The following is a 14,073-nucleotide window of genomic DNA, read 5'->3' as shown; positions in this document are numbered from 1 at the left end:
AAAGTCTTTCAAAGTTTAACTTGGACTTTGGCTGCTTTTCCTTGACAATTTTCAGAGGAATAATTTTTTTTTGTTTAAGTCACTCAACTCTATGTTCCATAGACCATTGCTCAGAGGGCCACAGTCACTGAAAACCAACAGCTCAGGGGCCAAAAATCCAGCTATTACTTACATTACGTAAATGTTATTTAAAGTCTAGTTTGTTTGTTTTTTAAATGACCTCATTGTGGGCTGGACTGAGCTCACTCGTGGACTGAATGTGGCCCCCAGGCCGTCAGTGTATCAGCCCTGCCATAAACCCTTAAAGCCATGGAGGGAAATGGTTCATACTTATAATATACCAACCTTTTAACCTCCATGTTCTGTTGACCCATACACTCATAGGGCTTTCTGTTAAACAGTACATTTTACATTCTCACTCATACATTGAACGATGACCTTTCTACCACTAGGACAAAGCTTTTTTCTTAATTACATAAGAGATGGCTTTGGAGAAGTTTTACATTTCTTCTTGTGTCCTTCACTTTCCTCGTATTTTTTTTAAACACACCGTATGTTGTCATTGTCAGGTGCAAGGACTAGACAGAAAAGGAGTCAAAAAGCAGCCAAAGTTTAAAAGAAAACAGCCTTCAGAAAGCCTGGAAAAGAGTTGCTCAATTAAAAGACTTCAACAAAACGCAGCTCCTCAGAATCAAAATCTAAAGAAACTGAGAGTGATGTTTGCACAGTACTAGTTTACCCATCCATCCATTTTCTTTACCTGCCTGTTCCTTTCCGGGTCCCAGCTGGTGTCTATCTCCAGCAGTCAGTGTGTGAAAGACCAGGGACACCCTGGACATGTTGCAAGTCCATCACAGGGACACAAAGAGACAAATAAGACACAACTATTCAAACTCCCACTCACGCCAAGAGACAATTAACCTAACATGCATGTTCTTGGTCCTGCTTTGTATATCATTAAGTAGTTCCTAGTAAGTAAATACATTTGGGCACATCCATTTTGAACTAAAACTTCAAAATAAATGAGGGGGAAAAGCTTTTTTTAAAATAAAAATCAACCTAGATGGAGAAATCTAATAATACATTTTTAAGTATATCAGAAATGTAAACAAATGCTGGGTTTAAAAGCAGTTTTTTTTACATTTAGAGATAAAGAAAAGGTGAAGGTTTCATGAGGGAAAGATTAAATCAAGCAGATTCTCCCTCCGGCCAGCAGGTGGCGACAATTCATCCGGCTGGAGCAAACAGAAGGGACATTTGCAATGCATTTGTTTTCCCTCTGCTGCACAGCATCCCAGCGCCATATTTTCGTCACGTTATTTCTTCATTATGAGATTATAAAAAGAAACTGAACGACCTCGGTTGTTCGCCGGCTTTGCGACATGTCCGCAATAAGGTAAAGAACCGCGGCGTGAGGCGCGGGCTCCTCCCTTAAACGGTCCGCTAGCTTTAGCTTAGCACGTCGCTGCGTCGGCTAGCAGCTAAGCTAACTATGGGAGAAAACGACATAACACGACTTTGTGTTGCTTTTATTTAATATTTAAATAGCTTTGACAGGGCCTATTAATATGTATTTATCTCTAAACGTGTTTTGAGACGGTTTGGAGACAGTTGTAATAATAAAAAAAAAATTAGCTGATTCAATTTTATAATTCAGATCCAGTTATTACTGTATTGTTTACATAGATTACAGTAAACACTTAAGGGTCAGGAGAGGCATTGTACACAAAATGTGGACCAAGCAGATTAATCTTTTCGTCCTCTTTATTTTTTTATTGTTTAAAAGTTTAAAATTGTAACTCTGCCATGTCTGATGGATTATCAGTAAACATTGCATTTGGTTGGTAAGCATCTTTCACTTTTATAATCACACATGATGGCACAAAACATGAACATGAATAAAGACTGGACTTGATGCTCACCCTGTACTCGTTTTCTTAAGATGACTTTTTAGTTGGCTTCGTGATATGTGCCGGAGTCACTCAAAGGCAAATATGTGGCAGGAATACTTTTGCATATTATAAACTATCTCATTTTGCACACGCAAGCCAGAGGCGCCATTCGGCAACTCTAAAACAACCACAAACCGAAAGGGAGAGAAAGAAGTTCCCGTCCGTGTTTGATGGAGCCTCTTTTAAATGGGACAAGGTTGTCGGGTTACATCCATCGCTCGTTCTGGGAAGCTGAAAGCGAATACTTTAAAGCTCTACTGGTCCAGATTCAAGATAAACGAATAAAGCTCAGTCAGGATTGTTCAGTAACCATGAAGCTGTAGTTACTGGAGAAAGGATTCGGTTACGTTTAGTACTACACTGGATGTCAAAAATGCAAAATCTTTCGCATTAGCTGGTACTCATTCAAATTTCTGATGTTAAAAAGAATAGATTTATTCAACATTTAAGCAGCGTGCTTTTCTTTCCTCCACCGTAGCTCCTCTTCCAGCAAGCTGAACGTGTTGGTCAACAGGCTTCATGAATACTTGGCCCATTCCAACGCCGAGGACGACCATGAGGCTCTAACATCCGAGGACTCCAACGGTACATCTTTTATGAGTCAAAGCAAGATATCGGTACAAGGGTTTTAATCGTGTTATTCCCGCTCTGGAAATATTTACCAATCTTCTGTTCACAGATCGGACAAACAAAAGCTGCGCTGTGGGAAACTCATTAGGCCACACTGCTGCAGAGGTAATTTGAACATCAGTGGACAAGTCTTGATGTTCTAGTCGTATCTCTTACCAGGTTCTTGTACACGGATGACATCAGTGGTGCCAGTGAGGCTTGAACACAACCCAGCTGAAAATTTGGTCAAAATGAAACAGTCTGCAGCAACCTGCAGGTTCACAAATATAATAACATGCATATATGTAACATCTAGAGCTGTTTCTGATCATCAGTTCAAAATAAGCAGACGTTAGCGATGACAACATGAGAATGAGCAACCAAACTGTTAACTTTTACAAAGATAAATGTAGATTCACTCAAAGGTACCGATGTTGAAGAGTTCAGAAATATCAGTACAGACATAACAGCCCAAAGTCTTATAACTATCATGCTGATCGTGTGTGAAAAGATAAGGAGCAGCAGAAATATTAGACGTCTAAGTTGAAGGTTGTGGTGTCAGGACAAGTGACAAGGCATTAAATGTGGAACATATTATTTTCTATTCATCAACTTTATGAACATATTCCTAAGCCAGGAACTTTACGTTTGTTTCCTGGTATAACAGTGCTTTTGGCTTCACCTCAGCTGAAATCTTGAACAGAATGTGTCTGTAGGTACAGACAGGATGGCGTTGATAAATAACCAACAGACTCTCTTGTTTTGCAGGCAGGCCTGGACAGTCGGTACTCCAGGAGGTGAGTTTCCTGTTGATTCAGACCACGTTAAATGAACACGTCCAGATTGAACACCCAGATGTAAACAGCTGCTGATTGCTAAAAATATTGCGTTTCTAAACCAGAGTTGTTCACATAAAACGTGTCTGTCTGTGAAGTGGCGTAAGTCTTACATCTTTCTGACAAACTTTTTTTTTCTGTTTCACGGATGTTGCAGGAAACCCTCGGTTGTCATAAAGCACTCGGGGCTGGATGAATCTGGAGACTCAAATGCAAGCGAGGACCTACCAGTCAGTTCAAACGGTCACATTGATGCTGCTAGATTGCCTAAAGGTATGTCTGAAAGTTTGACACTGCTGCCTTTTTTTTACTAAACAGATAAACCTGAAGTTTTTCCAGACAAATATTGGTGCAAATATCAGCAGCTGATTCATGTCTGCTGCTTTTCAGCACCATGTTGCTGTGAACATTTACTGGGAGCCTAAAGCAGAAAACACACCAGGAATGGTGCTAAAACTAAGACATATCAGGCGCACATGCTGAAATGTGCCGTATCGACACAGATCAGCTTTATTTCGCACCAGAATAACCAACCTCTTGACCAAGGATCACCAGGCGATATCTTTTTGCCGTTCTCTAAATATTAATGAAATTTTGGGTCATATATCTTCCAGATATTTTTCATCTTTCCTCTTTCAGTTTTCTACTTTTGATGTGAAAGCGCTCTTCAAACCAAACAAAAGAAGAAGAACAGATAAAAAAAACCCATAGAACCAAAGTTGCTAAGGCCATCAGGCTATCCAAGCAGGGAATAAATGCTCTTAAACATGCATTTTTGCAGATGTGGTAAATTTTAAAGCTAGACCGGTCTTTAGAAAGATTGCTGGTCGACACAGAGCATTGGTCTGCAGCCAGCTGCTGCTGGTGTGAGGCTCATATTTGAAAATAATGGAGGTCTAATTCTTTTCACCCTCAAGACAAACCATGTTGTTTCTGTTGTTTTTTTTTTTCTTTTTGCAAACGATCCATTTAGATCCATCTCCAGCTCAGGATTATGCTTACAGAGTTGCTGTGCATGTTTATTTGTAGTTAAACGTCAGGGCTGTGTTCCGCTCCTACAGGGACGGTGCTGGTCAGACCGGAACCAGTGGACATCATAAGAGATGACTTCAGAGGTCCAGAGTTTCGCAGCCGGAAACCCAACGTTTTGCGGAAGGAGTTTTCAAGGAGACGTGGAGGTCAGTCGTGGCTGCAGAGTGGTTTCTTTCATTTTCATCTTTCTGCAGTCCGTGAAAGCAGAAAGCAGGCACGCATCATAGTTCTGAAAACCGCTCCATGAGCCGGAACGAGCTGAACTTTCACTTCAGCTTGATTTTAAAGGCAGCTTGCTTGTAATTTGGTGAGAGAACATGTCCTTGTTCTGCACTGCTTTTCTGTGGTGAGTCGAGGCAGGCCTCTAACAGGAAAGCGTATTTGTAACAATGTTGATAAAGTTGTTGTTTCCCAGAATGCAGCCAAGGTCAGTCTTATCACACGTTCCACTGTTTGGGGAGCTGCAGCTCCTGTAAAAGTCTCCCCTTCATGACTGCTGAATTCACTCTGTTATTGTTGCTCCTGTTTTTTTGTAAAAATAAAGGAAGAGTCACAGACGATGGAGGCGTCTCTACCTATTCTGCAGATTTTTTGTAACACAAACCATATTTATACCAAGGCCGTCGCTAATGATAGCGTTGTCGTTTCCCAGGAGAGCAACATGTGGGAATTGTGTGTTGCACTGCGTGCGGCCGACAGGTTAACCACTTCCGGAAGGATTCCCTTTATCGGCATCCGGTTCTGAAAGTGCTGATTTGCAAGGTGAGTCTGAGTACCGACAGTCTTCAGAAGGTTATTATGAGTCATTTATTGTTGTCTGATACGTTTGAGTCTTTACGTTCAGCAAGTTTACATCTAAATCTATGCTGTAAATACTTAACATTTTAATAATTTAGTCAGCAAACAGACGTTTCAGTTCTTTTTTTGTAGAGCAAATATTAATATTCACATAACATGTTTCAGCTTTGTTCTTTATAATAAGCGCTGGTATGAATCAAGGATTAAAGTTCATTCAGGTTTCACTAATAAAGCTTAGAGTTTAGACTTTAATGTGCTCTAATTACTTTGTCCTGCTAAAATATGTTGTTAAAACACATGAAATAGAATTATTTCAGAATCTTTAATGTCCATCACATATCTCTAACCATATTGTTTTTTTCAAAGTCTCACTCTGTTTCTCATTTAAAAAGAAAACTCTCTCGTAAGCTAAATAGAAAGATAACGTCATGCAGAGATATTATCGCTGCTAGAATCCGGCTCTTTGTAATATATACGTTCAGGTTGAAGTCAGCCTCACAGATACCCTGTTCAGATTCACATGCTCTGTTCTCACTCATCTGAATGCTTGTTTCAATGACAAGCAACTGTATTGTGGGAAAATTGTGACGGGGAAAAAAGCAAATTTTCAGCTGCATCAATCTTTTTTTTTTAAAACCACAGCCTATTTTTGTGTCCACAGCTGGCAAAACTGCATTCTTGGCTGTCCAAGTAATTTTGGACACGTTTATGATATAATCTGCTGGAGTACACTTTAGAAATGAAGACTTGTTTTCTGTCAGAGGAGAGGAGTCATAATACGACCGTACTGCTTTTGGGATGGGCTGGAGAGAAAGTGTGCCTCACAAATTCTTTGAAACATGCTCAAATTTCAAGCGACAAGTCTGTGAGCCTCTGTGACTCGCACACGGAAAGTGAGGACCACCACGAACGTTAAGAGACATTAAAGCCGTTCATCAACCAGTCGCAGCTCAACGAGACACCATTTTAAATAATATTGTCTTCCCTTCATCTTTGTATTCATTTTATTGTCTTCAGTGTTTCCCTGACACTCTGCAAACTGAGGTAGAACAGAATAAATGTTTATATAAGTATAGGTCCTGAGGCCTGGGACATTAAACCCCTTTTTATGTTAGTATCGCCTAGAGTCTGCTGCAATAAAGCATGGATGAAAGGATTTTTTCACCTGTGATTAAAAACAAACACATCTAGAGTCACGTCACATTTATGTAACCAATGCCAAACTAAGTCCAAGAAGTGTAGATTTTGTTTTTAAAGCAAAATTAAAAAGAAACGTTGTTAGAGACTTGTAACAGAATATTTACTTGAGTATTTTTTAGATTTTCTAAGGAATTCAAATACACAATCTTTATAGAAACCTTTTTATGTTTTATGTTTGTGATGAAAGAAACGATTTAACAAACTAAAATGGTTTGTTTTGTCAGGCTTGTCACAATTATTATTCAAGCGACGACATCAGCAAGGATGGAGATGGGATGGACGAGCAGTGCAGGTAGCGTTTGCCGTTTTTAGTGGAAAATAAAATAAGAATAATTTCAGCCAGGCTATGCAGTAAGGTTTTAATTGATGAGTCCTAAATGTCCTCATATAGGTGGTGTGCTGAAGGTGGAAACCTAATCTGTTGCGACTACTGCAGCAACGCTTTCTGCAAGAAATGCATTCTGAGGAACCTGGGAAGGAAGGAACTGTCCGGCATCCTGGAGAGCAAGTGGTACTGTTATGTGTGCAGTCCAGAGCCCCTCTTTGACCTGGTGATGGCGTGCGACAGCGTCCTGGAGAACATAGACCGCCTGTGGTGTCAGCAGCGCAAGAGGAGCCGGGTCGAGCCGGGTAAACCTGAGCTGTACCACATGTCGCCGCACCTGCCGCAGAACATTTCTTTGGACAAATGGGATCACAGTGGGATGGATGGGAACGTGGTCTTCAACTACAACACCCTGCAGGTTTCCAAGGACATTACCAAAAAGGCCAAACATCTGGTGGACTCGACAAATGCCTTAAACAAAGCGTTTCTCAGCCTCATTCAGAAAGTGACGACAAACAAACAAACTCAGGGGGTTCGCATCTTGTATTTGAACTCTTTTGTGGCTGTCGTTAAAGGCTTGCGGAAGTCTCTCACAGCCCTGGAGGACAACTTAAAGGAGGAATTTGGTGACTTGGATGTGCTAAGCGGCTGGGAAAAGATGCTTAGTAATGATATTGGTGCTGCTGTAACAGGAGGAGACGTTGAGCTGGACATCTCGGACGAAAGGTCCTTGCGCGACTTGCAGAAACTGGCAACGGAGCATTTTGAAGATAATGATTCTGATTCCAAGGGATACATAGTCCCTGCAGCTCCAACTGCCTGCCCTGGGAAGAGCATGGATGCAGATTTGAAAGAAGCTATATGCAGAGCACAAAAGATTGGCCTGAACCCTTCTGCAACCCAAGCCGACATGATTAAGAAACTGGTAGTGCAGCTCACGCCTGTAGCCATGGAGCAGGAGCCGTCTTCGGACGCTCCAAAGGTAGAGGAGGATTTCCAGAAGAAGGAAAAAAAAGCTAAGGTCGAACATGCATCAGAAGCTGAAGAAGCTGGTGCTTTAAGTCCTAAAGCTGACAGCAATGTGAGCAGTGACGGCTCCAGTGCTCCTCTCTTCCAAGAGGAGGAACAAGGCAATCGGCGGTCTCCTCGGGTGAAGACGACTCCTCTTCGCCGACCAAGTGACGTCAAGACCAAAACTCCCCTCTCGGCAGGGGACAGCGACAGCGACTCTGAGCCCGAGGGGACGCCAGGCACAGAAGCAGCAACAAACAACCAAAACCAAAATCTGATCAGAGAAGGAGACGATTCCGACTCGGATGAAGTCCCTGCCGCTTTGCTCGAGCGAGCGGCCATGACGCAGAGCTCGGACGAGCCCCAGAGCGACAAGGAAGGGGATGAAGCGTCGCCGAACAAGGTCACCAAGAAGTGCCTGTTCTGGCTCACCAAGAACAGCCTGATGTCACCGGAGAAGATGCGGCGGAAGCGCAAGATGCTGGACCGCTCCTCTGAGTCCGAGTCGAGCAGCAGGCTCATCGGCGTTCAGCAGGAGAGTGAGACAGATTCCTCCAGCGATGACCAAGACTCCCAGAAGAAAATCCAACACTTGAACACTGTGAGGTCGATAGGGAAGCCTCACCTTGTCAAAAGAGAAGAGGAAGGTGCGGCGAGGAAGCAGAGAAGACTGCAAGCTGGCAAGTCCAAAGCAGAACCTCGTCAGGACGCGAGTGATTCATCGTCCTCGTTAAGTGACGACGAGCAAGATGACGACTCAGGGAGTGATGGAAGCATTCAGAAGATGAAGCCAATCACAGAAAACGTGGCCTCGCTCGGAGTGGCAGCCTTCCACCAATCATCAGGTTTGTTATTCTTCCAGAAGAGGCTAAATCAGTGTCTTTTATTACAGACGATTATACTTGAAATACCATGTTCTTAAAAACTATGGGCTAGGGCTGCAGAACATTAGGAAAACATAGAATATTGTAAATTTGATATGATCCTTATTCAATCCTTATCAATGCTGCGCGCACTGATATTTAAGTGTTAATAAATCTGTGATATTTTGTGCAGATCTTCATACCTAACTTGAATATATTCCATATTACCCTTTAAATATGGCAGAAACAAGCAGGGTCACATTATTTATTTGGCATAAAATAAACCACCCGTGTCTTGAAAAGCACAAGAGATGGAGGAGGTGATTTTTAAATATGTGAAGTTGAGTTAAAATGACCAAGTTCAAGGAAGCAGTGCAGCCGGCACAAACGTGTTTTTATTATATTTTTTGTTTTATTTACACCTGGTAATGAGACGCCAAGTTGCTTCCTATAGTGCTTTTTTGGTGTGTTATTAAATACGTTTTCACCCTCACGCCACAGCATCATTTTTTGTATGATTCTGCTGCTGAAGAAAGAACAATTGGCTAAGTTTCTAACAAGTGTTCGTTCCTTCTCTTGTTCGTTTCTGTAGGGGACGAGGAGCAGTCGGGGCCCTCATGGGCAGCAGATGATGATGATGATCCCGAAAATAGGTACGGTTCAAAAAGCCCGGATGTTGACTTTGTAAGACACCCTAGCTGTAGAAGAGAGGATGCAACTCCCAGTCGTAATTTCTGCGCCCAATCTGGCAGCCCTCAAGTCATTAGAGCTCAGCTGCTGCCTCTCAATAAGCGACCTAAACGTAGCTGCAGAGCCCAGAATATCAAATACACGTTCTAGGAAGACTGAGCCGTGGTCCACGCCACGCTTCGATCAGACTGAACGCTGCCTGCAGCGGCTTTGTGACTGATAATCAGAGAGCCCGGCTTGTTGAGCTCAGATTCTATAATCTAAATACCAGAGGTGAATCTATTACGTTATTATCTGGTTCTCTTCTCTGTACACTTGTTTAATGCAAAATTATAACCCCTGTAGTCGACTTCTTCACGCTGGAGCGTTAACTAATAAGTGAAGGTTGTTTTGCCGTGCAGGTTAACGCAACACAAGTTTGTTTTTTTAGAGACGGCGCTCCGACACGTGGAAAGTGTTCGGCTCTGTGATTTTTTTTTAAATTTAATTTGATTTTATTTTTTTACATAATTCACATTCACCTGTTGTCCACCTTTGAGCGTAGCTTCAGGAAGTGAAGTGTTGTTATTTAAGGCGAAGTATAAAGTTTAAAGACTGGCTCCAAAGTCATCGAGGGATGTTTACAGTCAAAAACCAAATACAACTTTTATGCAACTCTGTTTCATTTCATCAGTACGGCGAGGCTTGTGAAGATGTGGGTCTGTTGACAAGCTTTATGCTTCACCTTTTTGATTCCTTAACATGTTCTGGTCGTGGTGTGACAACTGAGTTTTGCCCCAGGTTTAGAAAGATGGCAAAATATAATTGTTAAATAAATGAAAACCCAGATTTAATGTACATGGCTGCTTAAATGCACTTTTGACTGATTTCATTCAGCTTTTGATTAATTTTAGGCTTCTTTTTTTAGTATTTTTTGTTCCTCAAAGGATATATATCCTTTATTTCTCCTATGCATATAATTATAAAAATGATCTAAATGTGTCTTTATCATAATTATGCGTGATAGCCTGGTTTATTCCTGCTTTGAAAAGAACTGTAATAAATGCTAAGATTTGTTACAGGGCTTTTATTCAGAAAAAAAGAAAAGGGAAAATTAATAAACATCCACAGATGTTGACTTATTTCTTCTTTCTCACTTGAATACATTTACAGTATATGTACCAATCAGCCATATAATTATGACCGTGCACATATTATTGTTTCGCTCTTGATGCTGCCAAAGTTCACCTGCGGGGATTCTGGCTTCACGAGTACGAGGACATGAGCACAAGGTGCCTTTGGACCAGTTTTAGACTAAGCAACAAATAAAATTATCACCCAATTTAAATGCTGAGCGGTGAGTGATATAAAGACAATCCTACTAGAGCCTAGCACATAGTCTTCTTTTTAAAACTAATTCACTTTAAAGCAACAAATGAAGCCTTCCAGTGGTTAAAATCACCTCTAACACAGTTCGGAGCGTTATTTCCAGCAGCCTGGGTCTTTCTGTTTGCTTATTCGTTGCACTGATTTAAATCAACGTGAACAAGCAAGGATAGTAGGGATTTTACTGACTGACAAGAGTCTCATAAAAGAACAAAATCCTAGTGTTGCCCCTCCAGATATATATGTTCCACTGTAAGTATTCCTCTGACTTTAAGGTCATAATGTTTTTTGTAATATACATTCATATTTGAATCACTTTAAAAAACATGCAGCACTGCCTTTAAATCTCTGCCTTATCTTTTAGTGTCACTTGTGAACTAGAAATACGATTGATCAAAGTGCAGTTCTCAAATACTAACTTGTATGTTTACAGTACCAGTCAGCCATATAATTATGACCGTGCACGTAAGATTGTTTTGCTCTTGATGCTGCAGAAGTTCACCTGCTGTTCTGGATTGTTTAGTACGAGGACATGAGCACAAGGTGCTTTTGGACCAAACGCGTATAAGGATTGTAAGTCCAACTATGGAGCAGTCATGAGGACTTATGTATTTGCTTTTGTACTGATACGAAAATACCGTAATTGCTCAACAGTCGGCTGAGGGTCAGCTCGGCCAACGACACTTATGCATCCAGCGACAACAATGGAGGGTTCTGTAGTTGGGAGTGGCGTGTTGTGGATCTTTGCTTTAATTGTTTAATTAATTGGAGTTTTAAAGAGCGCCACAGATATTCAGAAAAAGGTAGATCAGTCTACTTGGTGCTGCACACGTTCAAAGGAGAGCAAGTCATAACAGGCGACAACGTTAAATAGCTTCTGCGTTATCGATACCTATGCAGTTTTACACAAAGCGGGTACTGAAGCGTTGTCAGTGTACTCAGTTAGTCAACACACACTTGCATATGGACCATACGGCACCTAAGAGTTCCTGTTGAGCTCAGACAGCACCTTCTCTGAAGCAGGAGCTAAAAAAAAAAAGATCTCATAACCGTATTTTATAAGGACTACAAATGGCCTCAGTACAGCAAATGTGAAAACAAAAGAGATGAACCTTTTTAAATAGTCAGACTGAAAAGTGTCCCCCTCAGACCAGAAGCAGCTTCCTGTGGCCCCTCTTGGTCTGCAGATTGGGGTTATAGCACATCTGAGTGGTACCCTGGAAGTTTGAAAGCCTGGTAAACACCTCAGACTATTTTTGTTGTTTGTGCCTTTTCTGCGGATATTTTGAGGGGGCCTGTGGACAGAGCTATGTTAGGGGGTACGAAAGTATGAAGGGAAGGGGTTTTCGTAAGATACATTTGAATGTTCCTTCCTGTAAGATACTAGGAGCTGGCAAGCGACGTAGTCACAGAGCTGAGTTGGCGAGTAAGTGTGACGTGAAGCCTGCAGAGAGCTTTATTCCAACCGTCTGACGGTCCTGCAGTGCCGGCTCCATCTGTGTAAGCAAGACTTGGCCGACGTGAGTGGTTCTTGTACGGACAACTGCGGGCAGCTTAAAGGAGGGGCGTGTCTTTGCCGCCATATTGCAGGACCAGGCTTCAGCATCAACGCCGGCACAGTACAATGAAGGTGAAAAAAGTCTGATTTAGATCCAAATCCAGTGTAATATCAGCTGTTACTCCGGGCAAGCCCCGAGGAACGTAATTTGTAAAAAAAAAAAAAAAAAGATTCATATATAATAAAAATAAAATACAGTCTTATGAACGTTATAAGAACCTGTACAGAAAATGTAGAAGTTACTAGCAGCAGCAAGTATTTAGAATCTTTTCCCTCTAAGGAACAAAAAAGTCAGCTTGTGTTTTTATCTTATCTTTTTTATGGATTGGGGAGTGAGCCATCTTTGCCAGGGGAAGTCTTTGTACTTCAAATTATTCTTATTCTTATAATAAATACATTTACCTGAAGAGAGGGAGGGTGCAGTTGTCACATTGAACCCAGAGTTTTTTGTTCAAAATCGTTGTTGATCAGAATCATTTTCTCACCTTTGAGTCCTTTGGTCAACTCTTGTTCCTTCATGTTCCGTCCACATAGGGCTCATTCCAGTCATGCCATTGATTTCCATGTTTTGCTCCATTTCCTACACAGAGTATACATTACTGCTGACCATTTAACCTAATGTTAACCATTTCAGTGCTGTCAGATATTAGAGCAGTCGTTTAGCTCAGGGGTGTCAAACTCCATTCCTCTCCTGCATGTTTTAGACGTGTCTCTGCTTTAAAACACCTGGTTTAAATGGACGACTTGTTGCCGTCGTGCTCCTGGAGAACTTGATGATTCGGGGAGGAGGTAATTAAACCGTTTGAATCAGGTGTGTTGGAGCAAAAAAACCTCAAACTCCCAGGACAGCGGCCCTCGAGGCCTGGAGTCTGACACCCCTGGTTTAGATCTTTTTGAAGTGGGTTCTGTGGAAAGGTTAGAAACAGTCAGTGTCTCACCTGTGGTAGACAGCTGTTTTTGGACCAGATTGACGAGCCAACAGCTAGTCCCTGCAGGGCCAACGGGGTTTTGCTGCCACCTTAAAACCATCTCAAAATCATTTCAACGCCGTTTTGTGAACTTCTCCTTTGCTGTCAGCTTTGTACATCTGGGTTATTTACATTCGAATTCTGTGGTTACTGGCAGCAGAAGTTAGCTGTAGCACTGTCAGGGTACCTGCTTGGACTAGCCGTTGGCTCGTCAGTCTGGTCGGGGTTTCACACCATCTCGGGCTGTCCGAAGAGCTATCTATCTGGAGCAGGTTAGATATCATTCGCTGTTCCGCTCTCCACAGAGCCCCGCTTCAGAAGAACTGAACTATCCCTTTAACAGCAGCGTTGTGTGTATATATGAGAGTTCAGAGAGGGCTGTAAAACAAAAAAAAAAAAAACTTTTTAAATGCACACGACAAAATTGAATTAATGCCTTTAACGACTTCCATGTTTGTTTCTCGTGTTTTTTTTTTCCAGGTGGAAATTTCTGACAGCACAAGAGTGAAAGCAGGGCTGTTAGACAACCTCCTTTTGTCTCCTATTGTCTCTGTGTCCTCTGTAGTCTGTGTCTAGCTGTAGTAATGAGTGCAACTTCATGTTGATACAAATGGTCAGCAGAAATGTAAAGTTTACATTGTTGTTACTGAACTAAATCTAAAAAAACAAAACAAAAAAAAGGGACGTTTATGTCCTTTCACTCCCAGCTTGTGGTTTTCTGTAGCGACGGTGGCGAAATCTGGAGCGTCGGCGTGTTTACCTCTCAGTGTTTTCTCTTAGCGTGGCACATTTTGTTTAACATGAACTGAAACGCGTCAGCTCTCCTTTTTACTGCTGCACTGCAGTACCTTTTTTTAAAAATAATA

At 41.7% G+C, this 14,073-nt stretch overlaps 1 protein-coding gene across 1 annotated transcript in view; it reads left to right on the top strand.

The window, feature by feature from the left end:
• The first annotated feature begins 1,226 nt into the window (after window positions 1-1,226).
• Window positions 1,227-14,073, top strand: part of LOC108247429 (transcriptional regulator ATRX) — a 38,365-nt gene continuing 25,518 nt past the window's right edge. The window contains exons 1-10 of the mRNA XM_017435546.3: window positions 1,227-1,396; window positions 2,431-2,537; window positions 2,632-2,687; window positions 3,330-3,358; window positions 3,555-3,670; window positions 4,459-4,575; window positions 5,082-5,191; window positions 6,652-6,719; window positions 6,819-8,608; window positions 9,219-9,279. Of these exons, the coding sequence (XP_017291035.1) occupies window positions 1,383-1,396; window positions 2,431-2,537; window positions 2,632-2,687; window positions 3,330-3,358; window positions 3,555-3,670; window positions 4,459-4,575; window positions 5,082-5,191; window positions 6,652-6,719; window positions 6,819-8,608; window positions 9,219-9,279 (2,468 nt within the window). The 5' untranslated portion in view covers window positions 1,227-1,382. The remainder of the gene's footprint in view (window positions 1,397-2,430; window positions 2,538-2,631; window positions 2,688-3,329; window positions 3,359-3,554; window positions 3,671-4,458; window positions 4,576-5,081; window positions 5,192-6,651; window positions 6,720-6,818; window positions 8,609-9,218; window positions 9,280-14,073) is intronic.

The sequence above is a fragment of the Kryptolebias marmoratus genome, linkage group LG13 (genome assembly GCF_001649575.2).
Source record: "Kryptolebias marmoratus isolate JLee-2015 linkage group LG13, ASM164957v2, whole genome shotgun sequence".
Classification (NCBI taxonomy): Eukaryota; Metazoa; Chordata; class Actinopteri; order Cyprinodontiformes; family Rivulidae; genus Kryptolebias; species Kryptolebias marmoratus.
Note: the sequence above shows the minus strand (reverse complement) of the source record. Positions and strands in the feature narration are given on the sequence as shown.